The sequence below is a fragment of the Crassostrea angulata genome, chromosome 5 (assembly GCF_025612915.1).
Source record: "Crassostrea angulata isolate pt1a10 chromosome 5, ASM2561291v2, whole genome shotgun sequence".
Taxonomy (NCBI): Eukaryota; Metazoa; Mollusca; class Bivalvia; order Ostreida; family Ostreidae; genus Magallana; species Magallana angulata.
Genome location: NC_069115.1, coordinates 7,854,647 through 7,873,755, shown reverse-complemented (window position 1 = coordinate 7,873,755; position 19,109 = coordinate 7,854,647). Strand labels below are relative to the sequence as shown.

General features: G+C 31.3%; 1 protein-coding gene across 3 annotated transcripts; it reads right to left on the bottom strand.

Moving 5' to 3' along the window:
- Nucleotides 1–279: 279 nt before the first annotated feature.
- Nucleotides 280–13,888, bottom strand: LOC128184868 (uncharacterized). Of its 3 annotated transcripts, none has more exons than XM_052854500.1 (3): nucleotides 13,788–13,888; nucleotides 8,193–8,262; nucleotides 280–2,239 (listed from the first exon to the last, which is right to left on the bottom strand). In XM_052854500.1, exon 3 carries the CDS (start codon nucleotides 2,231–2,233, stop codon nucleotides 1,184–1,186), a length of 1,050 nt encoding a protein of 349 aa, XP_052710460.1. In that variant the 5' UTR covers nucleotides 2,234–2,239; nucleotides 8,193–8,262; nucleotides 13,788–13,888; the 3' UTR covers nucleotides 280–1,183. The 3 variants fall into 3 exon arrangements, 2 of the variants coding, with proteins under 2 accessions (XP_052710460.1, XP_052710461.1); XM_052854501.1 differs by lacking the exon at nucleotides 13,788–13,888 and adding an exon at nucleotides 9,577–9,637; XR_008243783.1 differs by lacking the exon at nucleotides 280–2,239 and adding an exon at nucleotides 7,225–7,708.
- Between the last annotated feature and the right edge of the window lie 5,221 nt (nucleotides 13,889–19,109).

The following is a 19,109-nucleotide window of genomic DNA, read 5'->3' as shown; positions in this document are numbered from 1 at the left end:
TTGACTAAACACACAGTCCTTATATCTGTTCAGCTATAATTGATATCGGACAGGTAACATGAGATAATTAGGTGTGAAATACGACGCAGAGCCCCCTAATAACGGACTGATCACGTTTGAAAATTATAGCTTGTATTTTGAATAGTGTCAAAATTAGTGATTTTTTAAAAAGAATATTTTGCGTTTTGAATTTTTGCGGATTTTTCTTATCCGCAAAATACCGCAGAAAATAAACAACCGCAGAAAATACCCGTTATACGGTAATATAAAAGACCGACAATCATTTTTGTAAAATCATTTTAAACCAAAGTAAAAAGAACAATGATAAAGATTCATGAATTTTTGTAGCGTGATCAGACATGGAAATCAATGCAAATGTAAAAACTTTAAAAACAGATTACATCATTTAAAAGAAACCTTAAACGTTGGGTGAGCGCTGTAAAGTGTTTCCACTAAACGGTGCTTAAAATGGCGATAAAATGTTAAAGTTGACCAAATTGAATGATTTTGCAAACCCTTACTAATTATGTATCATTTTTCACTTTGATGCTGAATATTAATCACAAAAATATGGTAAAATGATTTTAAAATGATATGCATCGATTTAATCTCACCAAATACAAGCTAAACAGGGCTTATGTAACCACGTTGAAAGGTAAAACGCAGTGCTTTTAATTACATCACAATTCTCTTTCCATTAGATTGTGATTCAATCTTTGATAAAATTATTCTGCATTTCATTCCATACAATGATATATATCCTCTGATTTGGTTGTGTGCAATCAGCACACATGAATCTGGACAATGATACAAAAGTCATGTGATATCTTGCCTGGTTTGTCATTTGATCGACAAAAGCATTCTTTTTTCAACATTCTGAAATATCATTATCATTATCATAATCGTGCAAAGCCAGTAAGAAAATGCTACTTTAACAAACAAGTTAGATTTTAAATAGTATGGTTATCTTTTAAACTTGAAGGAAGAAAACGGTCTTCAAATATTATTTCTACTAACAAACTTTAAAATATAATGGTTAATAGATAATTAACCTCCATAATATTTGTCCATGAATAACTAAACTTAATTGATCGAATTATGTTGACAAAACTGAAATACATCGCATATACAAAAAGTAAACCATTTGGTACTTGGTTTCTAAATCAACATCATAGTGTAAAATCTATGTTTCATCATTTGATTTTTCCTCAAACAACTGCATAATAATTTCCAATTCTATTTCCATTTTTTTAATGACGCTATTTAATTTTTCTGCTTCAGCACACAGTTCGCCTTTACGAAATCGTGACAAATCTTTAACACTGTTAATCAACGATAACGCATCCAAAACTGAACCCACACCTAAGGTAGCTACATTAAACGCAAAGGTAGCGCCTTCCTTTATACCCTCTTTTGTAACTTGTTCTGTACAATCCGTTGCACTTTTCGTTGCAAAATCTGTTGTGCCAACTATTAAACCCTCTTTTGTAACTTGTTTTGCTCCATGATTTGTAACTTTTTCCAAAATATTTTCTGAACAATCCTTTGCATTTTCTTTTACAATCTCTACAGCGACTTGCTTTGCCCCAATCTGTACAATTATTTTTGTAGCAATTGATATACCTCTACAAACCAATCCATCAGATACCAGTAATTGTACAATTAATTCTTTACTCTCATTGAATAAATTCATAAACGTTTTTAAATTTGGTGGAACTGCAACGAGCATTCCTATTTCTTTCCAATGTTTGATAATCTCGCTGATCTCTTGTTCTTCATCACATTTTATCTCTCGAATGGTTTTTAATTTGTTTTCAATAATTTCAAAGTCGCTTTCCAGTTTCCGAAGAAAATGTCGGATAAAATCTGAAAAGGTGATTTCATGTGCCTGCAATTTCGTTTCAGCTCTTTTAATCAATTTCATTATCATGGACATTTTATAAAGTCTGTGGGCAATATCTACAAAACCAAAAGCCATCCCTCCATAACGGGCAATTGATATTGCAGTAGATAATCCAGCTGTCATTGGTGCCGCAAATAATGAAACAAAACTCGCTCCATCGCTTATTAGACCTACTGATGAATACCCGACAGAACCAAACTTCTGGAGTGTTGTTTCTTTTTGAATTTCATCTCTCAGGTCGATTAAAGTCTGTATTACTTTTTTTTGTTCAGGGACAAATTTTTCCAAAAAAAAATTTCTGGCTGTCAAATATGACTTTATGTAATCCATTCTGATCTAAAAAAAAAATTAAAAAGAAAGAACATCAGTTTTTATAGGTTATACATTAAGTGGTTTAGTAAAATATTTCTTTCTTTTGTACGATTTCTGTATTTTCAAAATAAATAACTTGATTATTGCAATGATTGATACTAAAACGATAAATAGGAATCGAGTTAGATGTATGATTATGGTTATAATTATAAATAGGCAATGATTCAGACTTATTGATGTCAGATTTGAACACATCAGTTCCATACCTACTAATCAACCATGTCAAAAAGCAAAGAATTCGAAGTTGTGTACAACTGTTAAAATATAACCAATAACACTCGACATCTTAAAAGATATATATATATATATATATATATATATATATATATATATATATATATATATATATATATATATATATATATATATATCTACCAAGTATGATTCCCTTTATTTCTTACGGAAACTTATAGTTAATTCATAGCGCTATAGAAACAGCCAGACTGAAATCTACACGCCCATTTATCGATTGGTCGAAATCTACAGCGGCTGAAACTGACAAGAAAATGACAGGACATATATCGACACGCCCTGTTTATTGATTGGTCCAAACCTATAGCGACCTACGAAAAATCACGGACTGCACGAATCAACCATGACGATGTCAGACTTAAAGTCTCACAGGAGACAATTTGGCTGTTTCTTTTAGCTAACTTACATGTACTTACGTACATTACAATAATTTAGTAAATTTTACTTACTTTTCCTAATCAATTTATCAATTTGCTTAAAGAAAGATGTTAATATAAACAATAGAATGCTTTCTTTGATGATTCATTCGGGTTATAAAGGTAGTGCTCATTGGAGAAAAAATTTACGTAACGCACTATCGCGGGTTATGTATTTTTTCTGCAATGTCACCATCTTCATATCCCGAATGAATCACCAAAGAAAGCATTTTATTGTTTTTTTGTTATATATATATATATATATATATATATATATATATATATATATATATATATATATATATATATATATATATATATATATATATATATATATATAAACTGAATTTTTAAAGTACTTAGATTGCTAACGACATGAACAATCAAAATCGTTAATTTTTCAGGACAAGCAGTTGCTTTTCATGATACAAAAGTAAATTACTTAGATTAAAATTAGAAAACAAAATCTAGCACTATTTTAAGAGACAGTGCAGCTAAAAGCGTGTGTGAATAACTTCAGATTTACCCATTGTAACGTTAGGAAATAGGAAATAATGTTCATTATAATAGTTGAAGTACATGAAAATCCCTTTCACATACCTAATTAATGTAATTATGAGCTTCAGGAAATTTAAGGGTCGTACAAACCGGAATAATCTTATTTTGTTTATTTGTACCTCGTGGATTTTGATTGACACGTAATTGACACGTACTGAAAACTACAAGATCTTCGCCCGACTACGGTCATCATGGTACACGAAGTAAAAGGGACTCTCTTAACGGAACAAATCATCACTTTCTTGATTATTAATTAATGGTTTACCAATTTCGGTTAATTTTAAAATGATCAGACATTATGATAAAGATGTCAAATAATTCTTCAAGGAGTATCACTTACAGAAATGAATTTAGGTTGTAGCGGCTCCTATGATAAACACGCAAAATACAAGCTTATAAAATAATAATTGTGTTTATTTTAAACACTTTGAACAACTATTACCAAGGAAAAGTAGAAAAACATCTTTGCGAGCCCTACATGTGTTTTGTTTAAAGTAAATATGCATTCGTAATAGTATAGAAGGCTGAACCCCGTAACACGTTGCACTGTAAATATATATGGGTTATTTGTAATTTTTAATTCTAATGAAATAATTAGATTTATTTCATGGAGAAATTAGCAATTTTCTGAAAGTTTATACATTTATGAGTAGTACAAAAAAACCGAACCCGATCGAAATTTTTTTCAAGTCGGTGTTTTAATAACATGCGCCGTACTGTCTCTTTTACACTAACAAAGAAACTAAAACAGAAACAGTCACTATAATTTGAACAATTTTGTAATTATAATGTTTGGGATGTTGGTGGCAATGCGGCCGACCGCTTCGCAGTAACTGACGACCGTCAACTTCGCACCTGATTGGGTTGATTAAGCTAACTAAAAATTGTTGTCAGCGTTTTTAATAATCGAATATTTAAACACTCGATGTTCAATCGAACTACCCAACCACTCCATATCCTACACATGCTGGTTCACGTAGAAGTAAATGCAACCGCACTTTTGAATATCCCGTGCTTGTAACATGTGGATGATGTCAAAGGTTACGTAGATACATTGCACGTGGGCTTGAACAAGTTGAAAACAACCATTGGGCGATCGATCTCGCTCTCACTACCATATGTCCATTAAATTCCTTGGGCTTTTAAATGCAGCCATCGGTGAATCCTTGAAAAGATCTGCCATTATTTGTTAGTGTAAAGATAAGGCATATTTTTCTAAAGATTCTGCAGGCATGTTCACGAAACTTTCCTAAGATATGGCCTAAGTGTGTTCTTAAGATATGACTTAGGAAAAAAGTTGCGAACATCCTAAGATCAACTTAGGACACGTCTTAAGATGTAGCTCGACGATAACTTAGTAACGTCTTTAGTTAAGATATCCTAACCTTCTACAACCATTCTTATTTTTAACATTTATTCATACAGATCGAATTTGAGAGACTTGTGCAGGGATAAATCATTAAACAATTAGCCAGAGAAAATTGTTCGTGTCGGTAATTAACACAATAGGCCTAAAACCCTAATTTCAATGTATGCATTTTTAAAAATTTACATTTACTTAAATATATATCAGTGACCAATAGCAATTTTGTTAAATCAACGTACAAAATAAAATAAATAACTATGTTCTTCCATCTTCTCCCGGGTTCGGAATTTGAGGTTTGTCGGAAATGCTGGAACTGTAGAAAATATTGCTTTATTTTACCGTGTTTTAAAACGCTTTGCAACAGTCCAAATATCCCCCAAAACGTGATTTTAAATCCTTAGGATGGTGTTAGGACATGGTAAGCGATGTCCTAAAGTTAGGAAAAAGTTATGGCGAATCCTACATTTGTACTAAGATGTACTTAGGACACACCATAGTCCTAAGATAGCTTCGTGAACATGCCTGCTGGTAATGATCTTAATTAAGGACAAGGTAATAGATTGTGACAAGTGAGACCCTGCTTTGTCTGTTTTTAAAAGAGTTTTCCTGCCCTTTTAACAATTTCATGTATTGAAGATTGCCTTGTGTGGGCTTTATAGCCATGATTACACTGAGAGAATTTTAATATCAAAGGTATGAAAAACACATTTGTCTGAATCGAGTGGTTAATCATTTAGGAATTCCTCTAAACGTGTGGGGAGAGTGGAAGCTAGACGCCTTGAGATAGAGATGAGAATCAGTGGGGGTAGTATTGAAGCTGAATTTTATTTCACCGTCTTCCAGACTTTATGTAATGTCCAAAAATACGTTTTTGAAACTAGATATGTTAACTGTGAATTTGATCGAATTATGAAAGGCATTTTGTTGTCAGTCGAGCAGTCTCGGTTCTCGACCCATTTCATCTCAATATCGTCAATGAAACGCAACAAGCTCTGATGTTTGAAGCAAGCGCTGAGGAGCAATTTTTTCCAATCTTCCCATAAAAATGTGGATATTATTTTGGTCAGAGCTTGGTCAATATCTATCATAATGTAAGCCAATAAGACAAATCAAACGTCTTTTCCAATAGTTTATTTGGTACAGGCCCAGATCGTATGGAGGATCGTATAGTGGCTCTCCCGCAAGTGTGCCGTCCAGTATATTTATATAACATACATAACACACATTTACTTACAAAATAAACAAATTAATATTCAAGTAAACAAATTCCATAATTGTTTGTACTATAAAGTTCTATAATATATCATGATAAAATCCTGAAAACTCACAAAATAATTTATAATAAGATATTAATTGCCGCTGTCTTTAGTTTAACGTCACAGTCTTATTTAAAAGCTAATATAATGTTAACATAAATTTTAGTAATGTTCAATTATTGTTCCTTTATCGGCTCCTCTAAATAGATGTACATCCTGGTTTTCTTTACACTGTCCTTAATCCGATTAACAGTTTGTTTACTACTTCGGAAATGTCTAGGAAAAGTCTTGCACTTTCACATCCTGATCAGATTCTAGGTCAATGTACTTAATAGTAAGTACATTGTAAAAGGTCAATATATTATATCGTAAATATATTATAAAAAAATAATCAATATGTTTATTATCAAATTAAAATAATTGTCTCAAACCCTATATGTTTACAATAAAGCCTTTTGGGTTATACATGATTAGAATAAATCCCATTTCTATGATGAAATAGGAACACAATCTGCTTCAAACCTCTAAGCTGATTTGCCTTTCATACGAAATAGCAAGAAATCAAACTTGTCTGTTGAAATTTATTGTTTTAATACAATTCGGGCAGACCGCTTTACATCGTTATTTCATCACAAAAAATAGTACCCGGCCTAAAATGGTAACCGTGTGATAGCCGGTTATTTACGTTATTTGGTTTTTACTTTACGTTTCGTGACACGCCAATTTCCACAATAATCGATGATTTATTATAAAAAATTTTATTCTTCGAAAACGTTTAATTGATTAATAAAATTATTATAAGATCCACCGATGCACTAACGATATGCTTTCATTTTGCTTTCTTAGTATACCTCCGGCTTTGATGAGACTTCATCTTTAAGATTACTTCTCTGAATATAGATTGACCACCAATATATGTAAAACTTTCCAGATTTCTAAAAATTAATTTTGCACATTCTTGTTTTAAAATACAGGGGTGTTTTAAAACGTGATGAGACTTGGCAGGTGTTAAAAATGCCAAAACCACGTTAAGAGAAGCGTGACTAATTCTGTCTGTAGTTTGAAAGTGATTTAAGACGATAGAGTGTTTATACAAGCTAATCATTAGGATATTACACCTGAAAAACGTGTAAAACTCAATTTACAGACGTAAACGTTCTTTATTTTTGAAAATCTGTTCCCAAATGAAATCGTCCGTAAACCGAAGCGTCCGGATATCTGTCGTCCGGATATCTGATGTCCAATTGTACATGGTTTTTCTATTTTATACTTTCTGTATGATTTTTTGAAACCTTACGGTTTTATCGTTGTATTTTCTGTATAGAAAGAGGTAAAGACATGGCTTATCAAAAACAGCTAACCCTAAAAGAAACGTTGGACAAAAAGTTGGCCGAATTATTTAAGGTTTAAGTATATATTGTGAAAATTAATGCTAATGTTTTATTTTCTATCATTTAAAGAGGTTATAAAACGAGTAGAGGTTATCAACAATGCAATGAAAGATTAAAACGTCTAAATGCATTAAACATACATATGATAACATTATGTTATACTTGCTGTTAAAACGATACCCCAAAAAGAGAACCTAAACAGAAAATGATATTAACATATGTTTAACATATGACTAATATATGTTTATTTTATAAGGTTATCATGATTATGATTATCCAAACATATGTTATAAATAGGTCAAACATATAATAAACATATGTTTTTAAACATATATTTCAATAAGGTGTTCGTATTTTATGGCGAACACATGTTTCAGAACATATGTTTGACATAATTGTGGTTATGTTTAACATCCGCTGCATTTTACCTGTATATATAAAGCATCCATCAAAAGTGAGATGCGTTTTATTTATGTATATAATGTCGCCAATACAAGAACACCCGTTTCATACATTCGAGATTTAACCATAATCTATAATACAGATGCATCCAACAAAAATTATTATAGCCTTATTATAACAAAGGCGACTTTATTGTTTTGTTTAATTGTATGGTGCAGCCTTTGAAAGACATAAAAAGAGATGATTTTTAACTGCATTTGACATGCATCAACTTACCTTGTTATTTTAGTTAGTTTCAGAGAGTGCAGAAAAGACCTATCGATTCTTTTGATTCTTTAACCCTTCACTGTAATGGAATAAATACTGTCGTTTTGTAAATATGCTGATGCAATGTACACGTCAAGTCGCAAAAAACTCTAAAACTATGTTAGTTTGTATTTATATCTAAAAAATGATTATATGACAATCATAAGCAGGTTACTAAACTTACTTCTCTCAATTATCTTTAAATACAGAGATCATTGTGGATAAATTAAGTTACTATTATCTGGTATTGAAAAATTTCAATAACAAGAAAAATATCAATGAAAATGCATTTTGCGTCAATTTTTTAATTCAAGGTAGTAATTGTGAGGAAACTTACTGGAACCCATTTACATGTATCTACAGAGTATCCCTTCACAGTAGATAATAACACTTAGTTTTCGAATAGATTAATTGATTGTATTGGCCTTGTGTTATTTGTTTATGTTTAAATCCACTTTTACAGGCTAATTATAGATGTACTTGCTGCAGCATTTATTGATTTTAAAATAATATTGAAATATGCCAATGACGATACATAAGCAAAATCAACTGTAAAAATATTCTTTAAAAAGTCTTTTTCTTTCTATTCAATATCATGTATGCAATAATAGATCCAAAAATGATCATGTCTTTATGTTGTAGCATTGTCTCAATATATTGAAACCTTTTCATATCTGTCAAACATTCACTACCGATTGTTTTACTTTGCAAATATTTTTGATGAAAATATAACGTCACTGTGTCTTTAAAAAAAACAGAGGTCTAAAAAGGGATTTTTGATGTTCTAAAAAATGATCGCATGCTGCTTGATAAGGACTGATAAGAATAGATGACCCTATTTTGAGACAAAGCTACAACTTGAATGCGGAAGGTGTAATATTTTTTCTGAACTTAAATGTTGTAGAGAGGACATCGATGACCTCCTTTTAGTTTTTGGGATTTAAAAATCTTTTAATTAAAGTCAGCTGCGCTGCGCTGTTTTTAGTAATTACAAATTATAAACATTTTTCAATACTTTAGTGCGTAATCTGTATACAAAACCACATTAAAATAATATATATTACTTTTTTATCTCTTAACAACAGTTTCAATAATTTTTTGGCATAAAAAGTAAATTTAAAAAGTGTTTACATTTTTGGTCTAAGTATGTACAGGATAGCTGGACATTTCCTTAAAAATCATATTAACATACGCTTTACTAGGATATAAAAAATATTACGTGCTCCCACTTACATGATGTAGGTAAGGCAACAAGCAAACTTAAAAAAAACTCATATATGACAGCGACCAATGAATACTATTTACATTTGCAAATATGTTTCCTTATTTGAACCTATGTAATAACAAAACGTACTATTCTGTGTAAACTTTTTCATGGCCTCACAATGATTACTGCACGTGCTAATCGTTCGACAACTGCATTATTGAAAAAATAATATAAAAAAGGTTATATTGAATGTTTTGACTTTCAAAAACGTAATATAAGTAACAAACAGTAATGTTAAAAAGTTCACAGTGAACTTGGTTGGTACGTGCTCAAATCCGAGAACCCCATCGGGCTTTACAGGATTTGATCACGTGATCAACAAAGTTTATATCCCGGTGAACTCTTTAACAAGCTGTTTTTCTATTAAATAATTAGTTTTTATGAAACTATTTCGTATCAAATGTTAAGAAAACGAATGGCAAGAAAGTTCAATTGATCGGTTCAATTGTCATACCGATGTCAAATAGTAATAAAAATATAATATTTTTTACATTTCTACAAATTCTTCTTTGTATGACTTTTAGATTTACCTCAATTTAAGTTTAACAAATCCTGCACACTATACATGTACTTTACAAGCGGTCTCAATACATATGTGCATATTGACGTCATAGCTAATATATATTCAAATACAGCTGTTCTTATCTCATAGAAATTCAAGAATTAAGTCTGTTTAAAAAATGAAATTACAACTTTCGTTTTTTTTTAAGAAAGGAGTAATAATATTTTTCTTTTTGAAAAAAAAATAAAACTATGCCAGCATGCCAAGCAGACGCTACAAGGACAAGTTTGTACATGTACATATTAATTGCAATGTTGCAAAATATCATATGATTTTGTTACAAACAGAATATAATATACTTATCAAAAACGTTTTAAAACTACTGTTAAATAAGTTAGCACTGTTACTACTGAATTAAACAGTTTACGGATATTCAGGAAAATTGACTGATATTTTCTGATTTCTCCTGTATAATCACTGTATCCTACTTTAAATCCATTGTACCCCACTGTTAATAGCTACTTTACCCCACTGCATCCCATTGTACCGATATATTGTATTTCACTTTACTGCATCCACTGGACAACACTGTACCTACCCATCTACCAGCACTTTGTCCCACTGTACACTACTGTATAGGGTTTTGAAAAACACTATACAGCACTGTTTCTCAATGTACCTTTTTATCTATATCGATTTCAAATTGATTTTTAAGTGACTATTGCAGTTCTGTAAACTAAATTCAATTTAATCGTATCAATAGATATGTGATGGATTTTATGATTATTTAAAATACAGATGGAGGATAACCGGTTACGATATCAAACTGTCTTTGAAGTTTTACTTCACAAGAGGATCAGCGAGGCAGATCTGTGTATAGTAGATCGAAAGGTGTAAATGTCGCTATTTACAACATTGTATATTGTCAGTATGACACTTTGTTCATGATATTACGTGATATTTAAAGAGGAGTACATGTATATTCAAAATTTTGAATATTAATAAATATGAAATATATATAATCGCCAATGCATGCATGAAGAAACAGAACAATTTTTGTATTCATCTCTCTCGTTGTCTTTCTCTCTCTCTAGTTAATTAAATGCATTAACACAATAAAATCCCCTTACAACATCACACCGGGCAGCTTCAACAAAGGTTAAGGTGAACATTTTTCGACGACTACCAATGATACCAACTCAATATAGTACAAGTGCTAAACACACACACATACACACCCACACCCACATCCCCCTCTCTCTCTCTCTCTCTCTCTCTCTCGTTAGTTTTCAATATATGGCATTTTAATCAATGCCATTTAATTTATAAAACAATTAAGAGAAGACCCCAAATATAAGATATTTCAGGAACATTGTTAATACCCCCCCCCCCCACTCGCCCACCCACTTTTTGGCAGCAAACAATTTTTTCTAAGAAGAAATAAGATAAGATAAGGTGGATAAGGCGTGTAAAATGTCCATACCTGGACAACCAATTGCAAGCTACGGAAAAATTTAAATATCAATAAATCTGATAATAATAATATAAATATTTTTAAAAAAAATCATTTCAAACAATATATATTTAACATATCATTGATTTTTAACAAATTAATATGTTCAAAACTTGGAATTTTTTTCTAAGAAAATGGGTGGATAAGGCGTATAAAATGTCTATACACGGACATGCAAGTTACGGAAAAATTAAAATAACAATAGATCTGATATTTAAAAAAATCATTTCAAACAATATATATTTAACATATCATTGATTTTTAACATAATTATAAATATGTTCAATACTTGGAATATGTTGACTCAAACAAGCGTATACACATCAAAACATGCAAATACTGTCATTTTTGGAACATCAATGCATTTTCTTTTATATAGTGGGTCTGTGCTCCATATTTTTCTCATAGCCTTATTAAGGTCTATTGGAAAACAAACCGATTTCAATTAACAAAAACATAGAGAGATGACCCACTATACATTAAAAATATCATTTTGTATCCCAACAATTGAACGTTTTGAAAAAGACCGTAAATTCGTGGTCATCGTCACAAAAATATTAAAACAGCCTAGATTTTTGTGTCTGAAATGGATCAATTTTTTAAGGACATTGGTGTACTACGCGCAAAACAAACCCCCCTTCCGCCCTCACACATCCCTGCGAAAGTTATTGTCATTTAAATTCTACACCATGGGGTTTTATTTGAGCCTTTAATTTCGAGTAAAATCGTGCCTCGTGTTTATAGTCTATTTTATAGAATCTAGATACTTGTAATCAAATATAAAACGTTAAATGATTTTAAACTTAATTTCATTAATTGATGGGTTAAATGAGTTCTGTTTTAATTTCTTTTGCCATCAAGTTATACTGGTTAATATTAACTTGTTGCAACAAAACAAAATCCAAGATTATGTTATTAATGTTGACAATTGCATCAATGTAACGGTCATAATATAATATCGAAATAGAACTCAATCATTAAAACATTTTTACAGAACTTTTCCTTTATGCATGCAGTAAAAAGACTCTTACTTAATAGTAATTATACGGAAACTGAAGAAAATTGGACATCGTTTTCAAATTTAAATTTTAAATGTCGTTGAATCCTCAAGTGAGTAAAGGGCTATGATACTCAGGTGACTGACAAAGCATGTGGGTATCAAAATACCCAGGTAAACCATTTTATACTGAATAAAAAATGATACATATTGAGAACTTTCGATCTTAAACTGTGCCTAGGTCCCTTTAAAACGTAATTCCATTATAACGCTAAAGTAATGAAAAATTGAAATGAGAATAAATATGATTTTTGATGAGACCTTACATATTCAATGAGACCAACGTTTTTAAAAGCTATTGGTGTTAAATGTTAAAAGTTAAATATAAAACTTTTCATCAAAAGATCTATTGGTAAGAAATGAATAATAAATACACCGTTAAGATTGACGTAATGCGTTTCATGGTTGCCATTAGCAACAATCCAAAACACTACTTCCGATATTGATATGATTCCGTTTATAACATTGGCCAATAGCCAGCTTACATCTGACATAAATTCATACAATTTAATTTGTTTTGTTTAAATATTCACCCGCTACTGAGGTGTATTAAAATGCAGAGAAAGCTATTCGTTACTTTGCATGCACAATAAACATTAAAAGGAATTCTTTTTAATTTTTTCTGTTTAAATCATTATTATCGTAATAGCTTTGATATTGGAAAAAAAAAAAACTATTAACCAATTCAAGTATAGTGTCTGTAATATGCATATTGTTTTAATTATATTATACGCTAGCAGAAACTCTATCTACATATTGTAGATATGCAATCATTATGATAGATTCAACCAAAGTTTTTAGAAAGGTAAAATTTATAAATGCCCCAGCTGATTTCGAGCTCGTGACTTACAGATCCGTAGTGAATCCTTTAACCGACGGCGCTAAGCTGTTAGATAACAATTTTGGGAATGAAACTATTTATAAAATTATACCTAATGTCATGTTTATTTCGATAAATAATATGTCACAACATGAAGATGTCCCATACCACCTTGATTTGATTTGCACTGATTTTCTTGTAAAGTTGATTGTGATGTGTATATAAATGATTTAGAATAATACCTATCGATATATTAGGCTTTCTGTTGTTTGATTTCCTTTATATTTATAAACCAAACTTTAACGAGATATACTAGAGATGAGAAGAATTGGTTATTATTAATTCATATCTAGTGATAAATCGACGACGAGTACATATGTACTAATATGAATATGATATATCATACCTTTGTACAAGTTATCCCTTTCTGATTATAAGCAGAACATCAATCTCAGATAAATGGATGCAGGACACCATACTTTGCAATTATTCTCAATACATTTTCTCTGGTATTTTATTCGAGAGTAAAGACGCACTTGCGGGTAAGCATGTTATATAGGGAGCTTTTTAGGGATATTGACGTCATAGTTTATGAATATTCATACAGCTTTTCTATTCACATTTAACTTCCAGAATGGATATTTTAAAAAAACAATAGAATCACAACTTTCGTTTTTGGTTTCATTAATATATGTTGTGACTAGCAATTTTGGTATGTTAAAAAAAGGTCATCATATTTGGTCTATCTCAGCAATTAAAAAACCCCAAGATTTCCACTTTAAAATAAACTCGATATAAAAAGAATTTCAAAATCAATGCCAGCATGGCGGTTATATGAAAGCCCATTTAGGTAATGGTGTCAGTTTAAACCTTAAATAGGGTGGAGACAAATGCGTTATCTCAGGTACAACGACAACTTTGTGTGTGTATGTAGTAATTGCAAAATTGCAAATATCATTTGAGTTTTCGCAAAACAGAGCATAATATGTTTCCTTATATGAATATATAGATTAGTATGGAACATCTGGACTGTCTGATCATGGTAAAACTAAATTCGTTATGTGCGTATATCATTATGTTGCGTGCTTTTATCGTTATGTGATGGCTGTATATCACTATGCGTTGTGGTTTTTTTCATTACATGATATACTCCTTAAAGTATGTGATGTGCATTTACTAATACATGATGCTCATTTATTATCATGGCATGTGCATTTGGCATTCTGTGATGTATAGTTATCATTATGGCATGGGCATTCATCATTATGGCATTTGCTTTTCTAATTATGTGATGTGATTCCTTCTTACATACTTCGTTTTTAAACATCCTTATGCTTTCATCTTTACGCGATGTTCTTTTTTGTTCTTTCCGCCATGTAAAAAACATCTTTATGTTATATACAAACATCATTAGGTAGTGTGCAAACTTCGATTTGATGATGATCTAAGTCACATAACAACTTTTAAAAGTACAAAGATGGCAGACGTCGTCCAGCGGCGAAATTCAAAACTCATATTAATCTTCCCAATTTGTTTGCACACTTAAAAGATGCAAGCGTAAATAATCTAACGCTGCAAAAGTCTCTCTACAGTTCAGTTATTTCTTTCATTCCAAACCTTCAGATAAATTGGAGGTATATGACCACTGACACAGACTTGATTTCTTTCAAAGAAAATAGCTCTCATCAGCCACGCAACTCAAATCACAGTTTATTTTTTTAATCCGGAAATCGGCCATCATCAAAAGCGTATTTGCAGATCTGGGGCCCGTTTCTCAAAAAGGCCAACGTCCAGGCGTAAGCTTAGTCCGGACTAAATCAGGGACTAAACCTCAAAACCCGACAAAGTTGCGTTTCACAAAAAGGCGGGAACTTAGTCGGGACTAAATTTGGGTTTAAATCTACGCCTGCTAATGGGTAGGCGTAAGTACTTAGTCTATGCACAAAAAAATGGCAAGTGTTTTTGTTTCTAAGGCAAAATAGGCACATAATGTTAATTTTTTGTTTGTTTTACGTGTTATAAAGAAAAACGTTAACATTTTTTTCAATATTTGTACATGTACGTTTAACTTAAAAATACCTTTTGTTCAATAACTGTTCCTTTTTCTAAATAAATTAAGATTAAATCCATTTGGTAAATAATGGGCTTACATGTACCTTATTAAACGTTTGTAATATACATTTCAACTCGTTAATGAATTTTACCGAGATTATGAAGAATTAAGATGGGTATACCCGGATAAATGATATAAACGCTACACTAGTAATGAAAAAGATGCTATAATTCTAAATTAAACATGTAATCCAAACAAGATAGATGTATATAAGTACGAATAGATTATAGTTTTTTAAATCAATACTAAGTAAACAAAGACTAGAATTTAATGTTTCTAATCAAAATTGCACCGATTTCAAATTATTGAGAATACTCCTTTAAATAGGAGCAACTCAAAACGTTTACAGTGTAGTTTGTCCTTGTGTGTGGTTGTGTGTTCCTTACCTATATTACTTACAATTTTACAACACGTATGCATTCTATTTGCATTTTTTTACTCCTTGTATCTTTACAAAACCAAACCAAATGAAAGCTACACGTTACATGTGTTTTGAATGTTTATGAACTCGCATTTAATATTACTTAAAAGTATGCTGTAGAAGTGTACAAAGTGTGTATCAATATTAGATTTATTGACAAGCGTTTGTCAAGGTTCTTGAAGATTCTAAAATTTCAGATGCACACCTCCTTGAATTTTTAGAAATCAAATACATTAATCTTATTAATTCTAGGATTAAGTGATCACTTGCGTTTATATTTAACATCGATTGTAATTCTTTTAAATAAGGTATAGTTTACATGTACTATCAATGATCTTCATGCATATGCATGTGTTGTTTATTTGTACTCATTTAATTGAATTGATCTTTAATTACTTGAATTCATGATAGTTTTAATTCATCATATTTAAGATGTATGGATATCAAGAGATGTTTTTTTGGGAGTTGATTTTAATCAACTTCCCTATGCACTTACTCAGGCAAAGCGAAAGTGAAACAGTGTTTGGACCTAAGCACAAATCAATACCGCTGACACACTAAGTTCTTGAAAATTAAGAAATTCAATGCTATGTATTCTGAAGCATTGTTTTTCAAGAAAACATATTTATTAATATCATGAAAATAATAAGATTTTAAATTGTACAAACAGTTTAGATATTTTTTAAAGTCGTATGTATTCCTACGCTAGAGTTCAGTGTAGTCTCGTTCAACCAGACGCTTGGCTGTCTCCGTTAATATCTGACAAAACAGAGTCTCTCTTGTTTGTCGGAGATAAACGGAGACAGTCGAACGTTTGGTTGAACAAGACAAGAGTTCATTCTTGCCTGGATCCATACAATTTCTCAGAAATATTTCGATTACTGATACTACTTGCCATACAAAATCACATCTCGTTGATTTTGAATAATTGATAGTCGATAAAATCAACTCCCGTCAGTACTTCAGTACTTTGATTTTTAATTTCGAAGTTATCGACCTGCCATACAAAAGACGTTGTTTTCGCAGTTTTACAACAGTGTGCATGTTTTACAAATTTAACTACATGAAGCTTGCATTCGTCATACTTATTATATAAAATATTGTATAAACCACCACCCCAATCACACAAAGCAGATAGGGGGAAAAAGTAAGACTCAAATCTACTTGTTAAAACTGAAAAGACGCAAAATGTCTCATCCGGAAGGGGGTGGGGGATTTTTTAAATGCCTTTTCCATTAAACATTTAGAAACCCTTTATTTTTAAAACTTTCTTCAAATAGGAAGGGTGTTCTTAGATAACTGCTTTTATTTCTATATTTTAACCAAGATACAGTATACAGGGTTATTTTCGTCCCGTGTAATTCCTGCCCTTCTTCACTTGCAAACAGTTTCGCTCTGTCGAGAATTCGCCCAGTGACAGTTATTACTTAAGTTACTTAATATTAGACATTGAAAATCAACAAGTCTTAAATTCGCCCGCTGACAACAACGGTGAAATGATTGAAATTAAACGGGGGCGAATAATTCTCTGTATACAGTATATATTACTTTCAATACCCCCCCCCGAAAAAACAAAAACAAACGATCATTCGATTAAACCAAAAAAACAGGAAAGGGAGTTGGGGAGACCCCGGCCTCAAATGTTGACAATTCATGTCTTGTTAATTGTTGACAATATATTTCAAAACTATTATCATTTGAATCGCAGAAAAATGAAGAATCGTTTCCATGTCATTGTCTACATTCTTTCAATATTGGAACAGAGGATGGAACTTTCCTTTCTTCTGTAGACATGGACAAGGTTCATGTAGATGTTATTTATACAGTGGATACATGTATTTTCGATTTCAGTTGGTTGCTGTTTAACTCATAGTCATATTATGTTCTATAGATAATAGAGTGATATGATATAAAAGTATTAAGCCTTATCCAAGCGTCTGAGAGTGTCTAAATATCTAAATGAAGCGTACTTATCATTCTGCAGACGTATGTGGGCATACCCTAGCTGTCCCTGCATTCTATAAATAGTTGAATTTTACACAAACATTGGAGTTAATTTCTATGCATTGAAAATGTACGATTGTGCCTCAATACCGTCCACAATGCATTTACACGTAATTGTCTTATTTGGTTTCTGAAACGTCTTATATCTGCCTCTTTCATATCAAGTGTTTTTCTCTAAAATTTCATTATGTTAAGAAGTGTTTTGGCATTTGTTCTACTTTCATTAATATAAACTGTTATGAACAACTTGAACTATGCACATTTATATTCAGTGGTATAGTATAACATGCGTACTTTCAAGTACATGTACTATGAATTGGAAAATTGATCCACAACATATAATCATAGCATAAAAGCAAAACAAAATTCGATATGCGCATGCTTAGTACTCAGCAGAGATGTCGAAGTTATTCGACGTTTAAACCCTGACTTGCGCCTCTTTCAGAAACGCAACTTACACCCGATTAAATATTGGCGTAACTTCGTTAGTCGTTTTTGAGAAACGGGCCCCTGTTGTACTGATTATAAAATAGTAAAGAAGTAAGCATATCACACAAATTTGTCTTGTGTTTATATGACACAGTCGGCAGTTCAGAGAAAATCGCATTGCAGTTTTTGTCTTTGATAAGAATGCACCAGTATTTTTCTAATTTCTGTTTTATTTTCCTAAGTCCAGGATTGATTTTTTTAGGACGAACTTCATTTGTCCTAGATCTAAAATGCACCGGTTATGTAACTGGCAAATGTAGTAAAGCAAAAATAGTGAAATATATTAATTGTTACAGTTAAAAAAGTAAAAGAACTGTTAAATATGTAGCAAAACAATTTCCATAAAAGTACAAGGAAATACATTTTTACTAGTTACTGTTCATTTCTGAAAGAAAAAAAATACCAACAAGAATTATTGCCAATTATTTATGCTTTCTCTAGCCTCGATCAAATTTGCATACGAGTTAAGTTGTGCAGTAGAGAGGAATTATACATTGTATTATAACGTTATGAATAAACTTTCGTCAAATCAATGCATTTAATTTACCAACATACCGATTTATTAAAAACAATCTACATTTTAAACTCATTACAACACTAAACAGTGAGGATCCCCCATACTTAAAATGCGGCGAATTACTTTCCCCGGTAAATTGAAGCAACAAGCGGGTTACCAAAGGTTAATCGGCGCATTCAGCGTA

Coding starts and splice junctions, on each gene's coding strand:
- LOC128184868 (XM_052854500.1), bottom strand. CDS start 2,233: ATGGATTACATAAAGTCATATTTGACAGCCAGAAATTTTTTTTTGGAA.